Raw genomic sequence first — 13,745 nt, forward strand, 5'->3', positions numbered from 1 at the left:
AACACAAAATGTCATTGCTCTTTGAAAATGTATCGGCCAGGTAATCCCAGCACTTTGGGAGGCCTAGGGAGGAGAATCATGAGGTCAGTCTTTTTTAAATTAAAGACCTCGTTGAGGCAGGTGGATCACAAGGTCAGGAGATGGAGACCATCCTGCCTAACACGGTGAAACCCCCTCTCTACTAAAAATATAAAAATTAGCCAGGCGAGGTGGCGGGTGCCTGTAGTCCCAGCTACCCGGGAGGCTGAGGCAGGAGAAAGGTGTGAACCCGGGAGGTGGAGCTTGCAATGAGCCGAGATCGTGCCACTGCGCTCCAGCCTGGGCAACAGTGTGAGACTCTGTCTCAAAAAAAAAAAAAAGAAAAAGAAAGACCAGCTTCTGTGAAAATATTAAAATTAAAAAAAAACAAAAACAAAAACAAAAACACTTGAACAGATGAGGAATTGCTTCTATGGATAAGCAAATAAAGTGTTTTTTTAACGGTACTCAAATGTGTCAATTTTATTTTTTCTCTATGTGCGTATTTGCTACTGAAAATTGCAAAAGCGGTACATTACAGCTTCTTCATTGCAATTCAAACTTTTAAAAACCAGAAAATCTATTATGCTCTAGCCAAACTACCCACGTTTTTTTCTTTTTTTTTTTTTGACAGAATCTCGCTCTGTCACCCAGGCTGTAGTGCAATGGCGTGATCTTGGCTCACTGCAAGCTCTGTCTCCCAGAGAATTCAAGCAATTCTCCTGCCTCAGCCTCCCAAGTAGCTGGGATTAATGACATGCGCCAACACGCCCGGCTAATCTTTTGTATTTTTAGTAGAGACGGGGTTTCACCATGTTGGCCAGGCTGGTCTAAAACTCCTGACCTCAGATGATCCAAGCGCCTCGGCCTCCCAAAGTGCTGGGATTACAGGTGTGAACCACAGCATTGGCCGCCAATGTTTTCTTCACATTCTTTCCCCGTAAGTCACTTTCCTTCAAAGTCTTTTTTTTTTTTTTTTTTTTTTTTGAGACAAGGTTTCTCTTTGTCACCCAGGCTGGAGTGCAGTGGTGCAATCACAGCTCACTGCAGCCTCGACCTCCTGGATTCAAGCAATCCTCCCATCTCAGCTCCCAAGTAGCTGGGACCACAGGCATGTGCCACTTCACCTGGCAAATTTTTTTGAAAAATTTGTTTGTCGAGATAGAGTCTGGCCATGTTGCCCAGGCTGGTCTTGAACTCTTAGCCTCAAGCAATACTCCTGCCAGGGCCTCTCCAAACTCTGGGATTACATGCCTGAGTCACCATGCCTGGCCTACTTCAAATTCAAAAGTTTAACCCAACCTTCATCCCAGTGTCTTCACAAATGCTTAGCAAAGAAAATTCCTAGGACAATTCAGGGGCCTGAATTGTCCGAAGACAATATTGATGCACGAAGTTTAAAAAGCAGTGGCAGGGTTTGAGAGGATTGGCTCCACTTTTGAAAGAAGTTCTACGGTGGGTAAAATGCTATCAAACAACATCGCATGCTACAGAGAAATCTTTCGTGGAAGGAAGGGTCAGTTACTGTGGCAAATTTCATTGTTGTTTTAAGAAATGGTTACAACCACTTCAATATTTAGCAGCCACCACCCTTATCAGCCGGCAGCCAACCACATCGAGGCAACTCTTCACCAGCAAAAAGATTATGACTCCCTGAAAGCTAAGATAATTAGTATTTTTAGCAATAAAGTATTTTTATATATTTTCTTTTTAAAAAATAATTGAGCTACAAATAAGGGCATCAAGCTTTTTTGTTTTTGTTTTATTTTAGAGACGGGGTTTTGCCATGTTGTCCAGGTTGAGCTCAAGCAATCCACCTGCCTCAGCCTCCCAAAGTGCTGGGAGTACAGGCATGAGCCACGGCACCCAGCTGGCATGGGGTATTTTAAAATTAAGGTATGTACCTTGTTTCCTAGACATAAGCCATTTCACACTTTATTAGACTACAGTGTAGAGTAAATGTAGCTTAGTTTTTTAAGTAGAGACAGGATCTCCCTATATTGCCCAGGTTGACCTCACAACTCCTAGGCTCAAGTGATCCTCCCCCTTCTATGTCCTAAAGTACTGGGATTATAGGCATGAGCCACCACACCCGGCCAATGTAACTTTATATTCATAAGGAAACAAAACAATTTGTGTGACTCGCTTTATAGCAATATTTGCTTTATTGTGGTGGTCTGGAACCCAATCCACAATGTCTTTGAGGTATGGCTGTACTTTTTTTTAAATTTTTTAAATTTTTTTTTGAGACGGAGTCTCACTCTGTGGCCCAGGCTGGAGTGCAGTGGCGCGATCTCAGCTCACTGCAACCTCCACCTCCCGGGTTCCCGCCGTTCTCCTGCCTCAGCCTCCCGAGTAGCTGGGACTACAGGCACCCACCACCACACCCGGCTAATTTTTAAAATATTGTTAGTAGAGACGGGGTTTCACCATGTTAGCCAGGATGGTCTCAATCTCCTAACCTCATGATCCACCTGCCTCCCAAAGTACTGGGATTACAGGCGTGAGCCTCCGTGCCCGGCAAAGTATGACTGTACTTTCTAAGTATTTCCTGAGTCAGCCTACTTTTTCTCCATGTTTATTGTCATTATTCTATCCATTTGTTGTTTGTTTTTTGTTTTGCTGTTGTTGTTGTCATTGTTTGGAAACAGGAACTTGCTGTGTCACCCAGGCCAGAGTGCAGTAGCACGATCATGGCTCACTGCAGCCTCAATCTCCTGTGTTCAAACCATTCTCCTGCCTCAGGCTCCTGAGTAGCTGAGACTACAGACGCACACTACCACATCTGGCTCATTTTTTAAAAACTTGTTTGTAGAGATAGGGTCTCATCATGTTGCCCGGGCTGATCTGGAACTCCTGGCCTCAAGCAATCCTCCCGCCTCAGCCTCCGGAGTAGCCCTGATCAATCCGTTGTTGAAGAGTACATGGATGTTACTTTGCAGTCTGTCATCCCGAGTTTGTGTTTGCTTGACTTTGCCTAATTATGAGTTTCAGCTCACCCACTGTTTGTCAGTAACATGCAGAAGAGACTGGCCTTCTTCCTGTATCATATCAGGAAGCCGCTCACGTTGGTTTGTGCCATTACTGTGACTTTCAGCCACGCGGTTAAGGTGGAGTTGGCCATATTTCTCCACTGCCATATTACTGATTTTCCTTTTGCAATGAATAAGTGTGTGTGAGTAGATTATTTGAGATGAGGTATATATCTCATTCTTCCTTGAACTCTAAGATTTTTTTTTTTCAAGTGAAAGTAAATTTGTTAGAAAATAAAGGAATAAAAGAATGACTACTCCACAGACAGAGCAGTGTCACTTTAAGGTTCCAACGTCAAGTGATTTTTGTCCAAATCAATAATTACTGTGATGATTGAAAAAAAATGATTACCAAGTTTATTTTCATTGTCTCAAGGTCTGCTAAACTCTGGATCTAGGCTGTGTCGACAGGGTAGTGTGGTACCTCCTGTACCTGTCTCTGCCTCCTACAGTCCTTTTCATTTATTTTGTTTCTTTTTTAATAATAGAGACAGTCTTCCTATACGCCGTCCAGGCTGGTTTCAAACTCCTGGGCTCAAGCAATCTTTCTGCCTTGGCCTCCCAAAGTACTGGGATTCCAAGTGTGAGCCACCACATCGGGCCAAGTCCTTTACCATCTTCAGAAGGCTTAGGTTGCAGTTTCAACAGAAGGACAGACTCCCAGAAAGAGTGTGAGAGAGATTTGGGGCCCAATGGATAATATCGAGTACACTGAACTTGACTATGTTCACCACGTTCTGGCTCCAGAGAAACGAGAGTCGTTACTGAAGTTGGTGCCGTTTTGTGTATCTTCTGTACCTAAGGCGGAAAAAAGATAGGGGAAAGAATACAAGAGGTCAGCTTATATTCACAAACATGGAAGTCAACCTTTTCCCACCTTGTCTTTTTTCTTTTCCTTTTTTTTTTTTTTTTTTTTTTTTTTTGAGACGGAGTCTTGCTGTGTCGCCCAGGCTAGAGTGCAGTGGTGCGATCTCGGCTCACTGCAAGCTCCACTTCCCAGGTTCACACCATTCTCCTGCCTCAGCCTCCCGACTAGCTGGGACTACAGGTGCCCACCACCTCACCCGGCTAATTTTTTGTATTTTTAGTAGAGATGGGGTTTCACCGTGTTAGCCAGGATGGTCTCCATCTCCTGACCTCGTGATCCGCCCACCTCGGCGTCCCAAAGTGCTGGGATTACAGGTGTGAGCCACCGCGCCCAGCCCCCACCTTTTCAATCCAATATGGAACCTACTACCTCCTGAGAAAGCCATGCCCCTGCTGTCCCTGGCAGACCACACAGGAGGATTCATTCCTCCGCTCACTCAATCACACCTTCAACAGAAGTGTATTGAGCGTCTACTTTGCACCAGGCACTGTGGATACGTCGGTGAACAGAATTTGTATCCGTGGGGTTGCTGAACTCCAGTTGGAAAGTGGGCAGTGGATTCTTTAGAAGGTCCACAGGCCTGGGAAGAGTCTTTGGGGACTGTGAGCAATCCCACGGAACCATAGAACACTTGGGTGGGAATATCCTCCACCTCCCAGAGCAGCTGTCGGCTCCACCAGGACGAAGCACTGGACATCCAAGGGCTCTGCTTGTGAACCACATTGCAACAACAGGCTAGTTACCTTGCAGTCCCTCAGGAATCTTGTCCTGCTCTTCTTGTTCTAAGGAAGCCACAGGTTCCCTTTTTCTCTGGAGAAGTAATCTAGATCTTCGATTTTGGAACCAAATCTAAGTGGGTAAGACAAAGAAACTTAATTTAAACAAAGGATGTTGTGTAAAACTCATGATTGCTTTCTTCTCTTTTTTCTTTTTTTTTTTTTTTTTTTTTTTTGAGACAGCGGTCTCTCTCAGAGTAGCTAGTGCTACAGGTGTGTATCATCACACTAGGCTAATTTTTAAACTTTCTGTAGAGACAAGGTTTCACCACGTGGTCCAGGCTGATGACTTTCTGGGCTCAAGCAATCCTCCCAAGTAGCTGGGACTAGAGGCACACTTGACTATGCCCAACCCAAGATATACGTATATATAATATATATAGTATATTATATATATATAGTATATATTATATTTTATATAAATTTTTTATATATAGTGTGTATATATAGTATATATATACACTGTTGTTTTTTTTTTTCTTTTCTTGAGTCTCTCTCGGTCACCCAGGCTGGAGTGCAGTGGCGTGATCTCGGCTCACCACAACCTCCACCTCCCAAGTTCAAGCAATTCTCCTGCCTCAGCCTCCCGAGTAGTTGGGATTACAGGCATGCAGCACCATGCCCAGCTAAATTTTTGTATTTTTAGTAGAGACCGGGTTTCTCCATGTTGGTCAGGCTGATCTCGAACTCCCGACCTCAGGTGATCCACCCGCCTCGGCCTCCCAAAGTGCTGGGATTATAGGTGTGAGCCACTGTGCCCGGCCACAACTCTTAATAGTGTTACAATGGCAGTTAAGTTTCAACATTGGTTTTGGAGGAGACAAACATTCAAACCATAGCAATCACTACCTAGTACAGTACCTAGCACATAGTAGATGCTCCAAATAATGCAAAATGAAAGGAGAGAATGAAAAATGAAAATAAGATGAGGGAGGTAAAGAGAAAGAACCATCAGAACCACTAATGTGCATTCATGTCCTGCTTACAGGAGGCAGCACTGATTTAAACGCACACACACCCTACGCAGCAGTCCGACAATTTTATTCCGTTTTAAGATGTGTCAGGAATGAATCCTCGGACAGACTGGTACATTTCTCTGAGCTAAATGTTAAATGTCTAAAGTGGACCTCATAATTTTTTTTTTCCAAGACGGAGTCTTGCTCTGTTGCCCAGGTTGGAGTGCAGTGGCGCAATCTCTACTCACTGCAACCTCCACCTCCCAGGTTCAAGCGATTCTCCTCCCTCAGCCTGCCAAGTAGCTGGGACTACAGGCGTGCGCCACCATGCCCGGCTAATTTTTGTATTTTTGTAGAGACGGGGTTTCACCATGTTGGCCAGGCTGGTTTTGAACTCCTGACCTCAGGTGATCTGCCCATCTCAGCCTCCCAAAGTGCTGGGATTACAGATGTGAGCCGCCGCGCCCAGCCTGGACCTCATAATTCTAACCTCAGGGCATACTTAAAGATCTGAAGGATAAGGTAGACATAAAGACTTTAGTCAAATAAGCAGGGCACGGTGGCTCAACCCTGTAATCCCAGCACTTTGGGAAGCCAAGGAGGGTGGATCACCTGAGGCCAGGAGTTCAAGATCAGCTTGGGCAACTTGGCGAAACCCTGTCTCTATTAAAAATACAAAAAATATTAGCCGGGCGTGGTGACACACACCTGTAATCCTAGCTACTCAGGCAGCCGAAGCACAAAAACCACTTGAACCCAGGAGGTCTAGGCAGCAGTGAGGCAAGATGTCGCCGCTGCACTCCAGCCTGGGTAATAGGGTGAGTACCCATCTTGTGGAAAAAAAAAAAAAAGGCTTTAGCCAAATGCCTGGCTTATATGCCATGTTAACTAATATTCACTAACTCAACAAATTCTCACTGCCACGCACTGTTCGGGGCCCAAGGAATACAACATTGCTCAGGACAGACAGAAAATACCAGAAGGGGATGTGAGATTGAATCCTGTGGGCACCTGGGGGTAGAAGCCAGCAGACAGGGAACAGCCAGCTGTGAAAGACCCTGAACTGTGCCCCGCATGATGAGGAACTGCCTGAGACCCATGCGGCTTCCCTTCCTGTATACCTATAGCCCTAGGAGATGGGACAGCCACGCTTATCACTCACTTGGACTCTTGACTCTGGAACACCGATTTCTTTAGCAAGTTCTTCTCTGGAGTCAATCCCAGGGTATGGGTTTTTCACAAACGCCTTGATGAGAGTGTGTAATTGAGAGGTGCTGTAGGTGGTACGACACCGTCTGGCTTCTCTACCTAGGGAGGGCATGGAAAGATTGAGGGAGGCGGTCAAGGAATATTTCAAGAGTCCGTTTACATATTCAAACACACAACCCAAACTTGTCACTCTCCATCCAATTTCGATCCCACTGACTCCTCCTGAGAGGGTCTTGTCCCAGGTTCCTTCGAGGTGGAAAGTTCTAGAGGAGACACGGGATGATATGTCTGGACTTCTGGACTCGAGTAGAAAGTAGGCAAGAGGCCGGGCGCAGTGGCTTACGCCTGTAATCCCAGCACTTTGAGAGGCTGAGGGGGGCAGATCACGAGGTCAGGAGTTCGAGACCAGCCTGACCATTATGGCAAAACCTCATCTCTACTAAAAATACAAAAATTTGCTGGGCGTGGTGGCGCCTGCCTGTAAATCCCAGCTACTTGGGAGGCAGAGGCGGGAGAATTGCTTGAACCCGGGACGCAGAGGTTGCAGGGAGCCAAGATCAAGCCATTGCACTCCAGCCTGGGTGACAGAGTGAGACTCCGTCTCAAAAAATAATAATAATAAAATAAATAATAAATAAATAGAGGCCGGACAAGGTGGCTCAAGCCTGTAATCCCAGCACTTTGGGAGGCCGAGACGGGCGGATCACGAGGTCAGGAGATCGAGACCATCCTGGCTAACACGGTGAAACCCTGTCTCTACTAAAAAATACAAAAAACTAGCCGGGCGAGGTGGCGGGCGCCTGTGGTCCCAGCCACTCGGGAGGCTGAGGCAGGAGAATGGCGTGAACCCGGGAGGCGGAGCTTGCAGTGAGCCGAGATCCGGCCACTGCACTCCAGCCTGGGCGACAGAGCGAGACTCCGTCTCAAAAAAAATAAATAAATAAATAAATAAATAGAAAATAGACAAGAGAAACACTCAGAAGGCCTGGGAAGAGGGCAGGGGAGAACTTCTAGGGTATGATGAACCCTTTGCCACCATAAGACCCTGAATAGGAGGTCGTCAGGGAAGAGACATTCTTTTTTCAAAGTAGCAGTTGGCTTCACTGTAGAGAAGCTCTGCTGGGGAACAGAACTGAGATGCTTATTTACTTTGAAACTCTACACCAGGTTGATCTTGCCCCTGGCTATGGCTTGACTCTAAAGTGTCAGCTTCTGGTCTTTTCTGGTATCTCTGCCTAGCTCTTCGATTCTGAAACCAAATCTAAGTGAGGAAAACAAAAGGAGAGAATTACATGTTAATGTCATTTAAGCTACATCACTGCCTGTTCCCAAAGTGAGCAATTCTTATTGGGCCTAAGCCCAGGATTATTACTCACTTCTGTCACATTCTGCCAAGTCTTCTTCTTTCTTTTTTTTTTTTTGGGATGGAGTCACACTCTGTGGCCCAGGCTGGAGTGCAGTGGCATGATCTTGGCTCACTGCAACCTCCACCTCCTGAGTTCAAGTATTCTCCTGCCTCAGCCTCCCAAGGATCTGGGATTATAGGCGTGTGCCATCATGCCTGGCTAATTTTTGTATTTTTAGTAGAGATGGGGTTTCTCCATGTTGGTCAGGCTGATCTCAAACTCCTGACCTCAGGTGATCCACCTGTCTTGGCTTCCCAAAATGCTGGGATTATAAGCATGACCTACCACGCCTGGCCCATCTACCTAGTCTTAGGTCAAGACTTGGCATTCACACCCAGGGCAACATAGTGTGACAACATCATCTCTACTAAAAACAAAAAAGTAAAAAAAAAAAAAAAAAAGGTTAGCCTGCTGGGCGCGGTGGCTCATCCCTGTAATCCCAGCACTTTGGGAGGCTGAGGCAAGCAGATCATGAGGTCAGGAGTTCAAGACCAGCCTGGCCAACATAGTGAAACTCCGTCTCTACTAAAAATACAAAAGAAAATTAGCTGGTCAATCAACCAACACCTTTGTGGGTTTATTGAGGGTCCGTTGAGAGACTCCCCACCAAACCCTCAACACATGGGTACATAGTACGGGCTCTGTTAATGGTTCTCCCTCCTGCCTTTCTATTTCCAGTCCTGGAGATACCGAACTTAAACTTACCTGGATTCTGGACTCTTCTGTATTGATTTCTAAAGCAAGTTTTTGTTTGGTAGCGTAACCTGGGTAAGGCTTTTGATTGAAGGTATTGATGAGGATTTTCAATTGATCTTCTGTGAATTTGGTGCGACTGCGCCTGTGATTTGTTGTTACCATCTCTGTAGGAAGATTACAAAAGAAGCAGCATGTAATAGGTTAATTTATATATTCGAACTTCAGGTTCAGGCTAGTCTCTCACTTCCTCTTCCCGAATCCACGGGAACCCACTCGGGGAGAACTGCCCTTGTACAATGGTGGAGCTCTTGAACACACGATGGCGATTTTTCAACTTCTTGAGCTCATCTGAATGCCATCCTAAGAAGTCAGGGATCCTCTGTTTTGTAAAACCATTAAAAACCATTGTGAGCTGGGCGCGGTGGTTCGCACCTGTAATCTCAGCACTTTGGGAGGTCAAGGTGGGCAGATCATGAGGTCAGGAGTTCGAGACCGGCCTGGCCAACATGGTGAAACCCCATCTATACTAAAAATACAAATAATTAGCCAGTCGTGATGGCATGTGCCTGTAATCCCAGCTACTCAGAAGGTGGAGGCAGGAGAATTGCTTGAACCTGGGAGGCGGAGGTTGCAGTGAGCTGAGATCATGCCATTGCACTCCAGCCTGGGTGACAGAGCGAGACTCCATCTCAAAAAAACAAAAAAAAAACAAAAGCATACAAAACAAAACAAAACAAAAAAACAATGTGTATGTCGTGAAAATACCAATAATTTTTTTAAGAAAAACAATGTGTTCTGTTCATATGGATTAGAAACAATATGTCAATAATGCAGGTGATATGGCATAGTGATGAAGTCATAGAAACGAAGAGTTTGTGATACAATGGACCATTTCAACCCCTTTCAGTTTTTCAGGTCAAAATTCCTTGGTGCATATATTTTATTTTTTTTTATTTTTATTTTTTCAGGCCGGATCTCACTGTGTTGCCCAGGCTGGAGTGCAGTGGTGCAATCATGGCTCACTGCAGCTTTCACCTCCACAGGCTCAGGTGATCCTCCTACCTCAGCCTCCGGAGTAGCTGGGATTGCAGGTGCACACCTCCACACCCAGCTAATTTTTCTACTTTTTGATACAGTTTCACCACATTGTCCAGGCTGGTCTCAAATTCCTGGGCTCAAGCGATCCCCCAGCCTTGGCCTCCCAAAGTGCTGAGATTACAGATATGAGCCACCACCCCTGGCCGGAGCATATTTTTTTACATTGCTCCATTGCTCCATTGCAAATAGCAATAGCAGGCAAACAGTATCAGTTTCCAAGATGTTTTTAAAAACACCACAGAGAGGACAAAACTAACTGGAAAAAGAATTTCATACTTTCAGTAGAATTTTCCAATAGGAAAAAAAAAAAAACAACATCACATAATTTTCTGGATAGGACATCCCCTTGAAATAACCAAATCTGGAAAGCATTTTGGAACATACCACTCTGTAACAGAATTAGACTTAGTGAATTGAGATGACAAGAAAAGTTATTAGAGATGCTAGAGGTTCAGTTAAAAGCCCAACAGCTTTTTTGTTTGATCTTTGAATGCTTGTCCCTGTCTTCAGTTTCACACAACTGATCCATCGTTTTGTTTTTTTGTTTTTTTGTTTTTGAGACAGAGTTTCACTCTTGTTGCCAAGGCTGGAGTGCAATGGTGCAGTCTTGGCTCACTGCAACCTCCGCCTCCCAGGTTCAAGTGATTCTCCTGCCTCAGCCTCCCAAGTAGCTGGGGTTACAGGCACATGCCCCCACGCCCAGCTAATTTTTTTTTTTTTTTTTTTTTTTTGAGACGGAGTCTCTCTCTGTCGCCCAGGCTGGAGTGCAGTGGCCAGATCTCAGCTCACTGCAAGCTCCGCCTCCCGGGTTCATGCCATTCTCCTGCCTCAGCCTCCCGAGTAGCTGGGACTACGGGCGCCCGCCACCTCGCCCGGCTAGTTTTTTGTATTTTTTTTAGTAGAGACGGGGTTTCACCGTGTTAGCCAGGATGGTCTCGATCTCCCGACCTCGTGATCCGCCCGTCTCGGCCTCCCAAAGTGCTGGGATTACAGGCTTGAGCCACCGCGCCCGGCCACTAATTTTTGTCTCTACTAATTTTTTTAGTAGAGACAGGGTTTCACCATGTTGGCCAGACTGGTCTCGAACTCCTGACCTCGTGATCCGCCCACCTCAGCCTCCCAAAGTGTTGGGAGTACAGGCATGAGCCACCGCACCTGGCTACCATAATTTAATTAACAGTTTAACAACATCACATGAGGTACAGCATTGAGAATAGGTTGGTGGAAGCAGAGAGATCAGTTAGGAGAAGGCTGCAATAATCTAATGCAATGGACCAATCATCTAAGGAGATGGACCAAGAAATGGTCAGATTCCTTAAATATTTGAACGTTAAAGCCATCAGAATGTCCAGCCTGACTAGATTATGTTATGAGGAAAAAAATGGAGTCGGGGTGTTTTCTAGATATGAGACATGACCTGTCACCTCCAGAGCTGGAGAAAACAGTGGGAGGAATAGTTTAGATGTGAACATCAGGAGCTCAGTTTGGAACACGTTGAGTCTGAGATGCCTGTTAGAGACCAGTAGGCGATTAGATAAAGTCCAAAGTTCAGGAGAAAAGTTCAAACGTTCTGTAGAGAGAAATCTGGAAAGTGCTCTCCAGATTTGGAATCCTTGATTCCAAGGATATTTTGAGCTCTCAACTTTGTGACGTGGCCCATAGTTGCTTTCTTTTAGTATCTGTCTCCCTCTCCTTTTTTTTCTTTTCTGCTCCTTCCTCCTCTCTTCCCACCTGAAGCTCAAATATGTCTTATTTAGTTCTTGAATATCTGTACCTTTCTGAAATTCCCAATGCTCAAATGCACTGAAAACAGCCTGTTTTCATAATATCACATCGGAGAAACTGGTTTTCCCTTATCCAGATACAGTTATTTTAAAGTTTACAAATGGAACTCTCACAACTTCTGAGAAGACCACTAGGTTTTTAGCCCGACTTTTCCCCCAAGCCAACAAACGCTCAGTCAAGCACAAGGGAACTTACTGTGTGAAGAGGTGTCTTTGGCCATGCTGGAAGAGAGTCCTGAAGGCTGAGCCACCGTCTGAGAGACAAGTCACTCTGCACAGGGCTGGGTTTTATACGCTTAGCCAGGTGGTCCCGCCCACTTTTTTAAACCATTTACATAAATCTCTAGTTCCACCCTTAGTAATTTTATTACTCCCTAGAAACTCCTTAGAAACGTGTGTCCTCAATCTAAAAAGGACTCGATAGAACTCCTTTTCGTCAACGGATAGTTAATAATATACACCAATGTATAAATTGTTATCAACCCCTACACTTAAGCCATCACAAGAACATTTTGCCCCATGCCAACTCATGAATACACAGAGTCATGCTCCTTGGCTCCCCTAACCCCCTTGTGGGAAAAAAATTCCTCCCAAATCACTGGAATCTGAACAGGGAGACAAGCTTGCAATAGTTCCCAATTTCTTTAAAAAAGAATATTTTTGAGTACTATTCTGCTTATACATATTTTTTCAATGCTTATGATATACATTTATTCTTTTGTAAATGGGGTTTTTATGCTCTCCACCTATTTTTTGACATAGTGGCCTCTGCTTATTAAATCAGAAGTGTTATTTCTAATTAGTACCAATTAAGAGTGAGGCTAGTGAGACAGGAACAAAATTTAAGGGGGTGCTAAAAATTCTATGATCAAGATAAATAATATTTGAATGCAATATATATTTTAAGTAATGTAAAAAGTCCATCTTAACGAAACATAAAAATTGTAAATAGAGAGAAGATCCTACCCTGCACAGGCACGACCCTGCAACTTATGCAAGTGAGGGTACCTGTGCATTGAAAAAAATGCCTCACTATTGACCAGTCATTGATCAGTCATTGATCAGTCTTGAGGGAAGCTGGCTGGTGGTTGCCACATTTTATAACTGTAATCTACAATACTGCAGGATAAAAGGGAAAGTTTTATTACATGTATATATTTGTGTAATTTTAAAAATGTTATCAAAAGCACATAGTGAAGTGATATGAATTTCATTTATTGATATATTTGACTATCCACAAATAAAATTTGGCCAGATATCAAGCCATTTTTGAGAAACAATTTTGAACCAGGAAAACAACATGAAATAACATTTAACAGGAAAATTTTACACTTTATTTAATTAAAACAATGATAAATTGTTTTTCTTTTCATATATGATATTTCATCACAATGTTTTTCACCAAATTTATCTGGAAATCTAGAGCACAATGTTCTGCTGTTTATTTATATTGATGTTTATATTTTGATACAAATTATATGTTCATCTACTTGAACATTAGATATTACAATTATAAATGTGTTTTAAATTAATTGACACAATATTGAAAATTATTATAATAAATTATAATATATTATTCAATATATTATATTAATATATAATAATAATAAACAATATAATATTGATATACTATATAACATATATATTACATTATATTATATTTACTCCAGTTAAATGCTGTATTTGCTTTTTAGCTTTATTGAGGTAAATTTGACAAAAATGACATATATTAAAATATACAATTTAAATTTTGATATACACATATAATATAATTACCATAATCAAATCAAGCTGATTGATGTATTTACTACCTCAAATCACACCCTTTGTGTATGTGTACATAAGTATTACATTATATTATATTTACTCCAATTAAATATTGTATTTACTTTTTAGCTTTAT

The 13,745-nt window shown here is 43.4% G+C and overlaps 1 protein-coding gene across 1 annotated transcript; it reads right to left on the minus strand.

Annotated features, from left to right (window-relative positions):
* Positions 1-2,560: 2,560 nt before the first annotated feature.
* On the minus strand, positions 2,561-12,106 carry DUXA (double homeobox A). The gene is made up of 6 exons (XM_005590495.3): positions 12,040-12,106; positions 8,971-9,125; positions 8,009-8,120; positions 6,813-6,958; positions 4,662-4,767; positions 2,561-3,848 (listed from the first exon to the last, which is right to left on the minus strand). The coding sequence occupies exons 1-6, from the start codon at positions 12,062-12,064 to the stop codon at positions 3,778-3,780; spliced, it is 615 nt and encodes a 204-aa protein (XP_005590552.2). The 5' UTR covers positions 12,065-12,106; the 3' UTR covers positions 2,561-3,777.
* Between the last annotated feature and the right edge of the window lie 1,639 nt (positions 12,107-13,745).

Source organism: Macaca fascicularis, chromosome 19, assembly GCF_037993035.2.
Source record: "Macaca fascicularis isolate 582-1 chromosome 19, T2T-MFA8v1.1".
Lineage (NCBI taxonomy): Eukaryota > Metazoa > Chordata > Mammalia > Primates > Cercopithecidae > Macaca > Macaca fascicularis.

Excerpts from the sequence above, each read along its gene's own strand:
- DUXA (XM_005590495.3), bottom strand. The coding sequence starts at position 12,064 with ATGGCCAAAGACACCTCTTCACACA. Across the intron at positions 8,121-8,970 it reads CAGAAGAGTCCAGAATCCAG|ATTTGGTTTCAGAATCGAAG; the intron begins GTAAGTTTAAGT and ends TTCCTCACTTAG. Across the intron at positions 3,849-4,661 it reads GATTCCTGAGGGACTGCAAG|GTACAGAAGATACACAAAAC; the intron begins GTAACTAGCCTG and ends TTTCCGCCTTAG.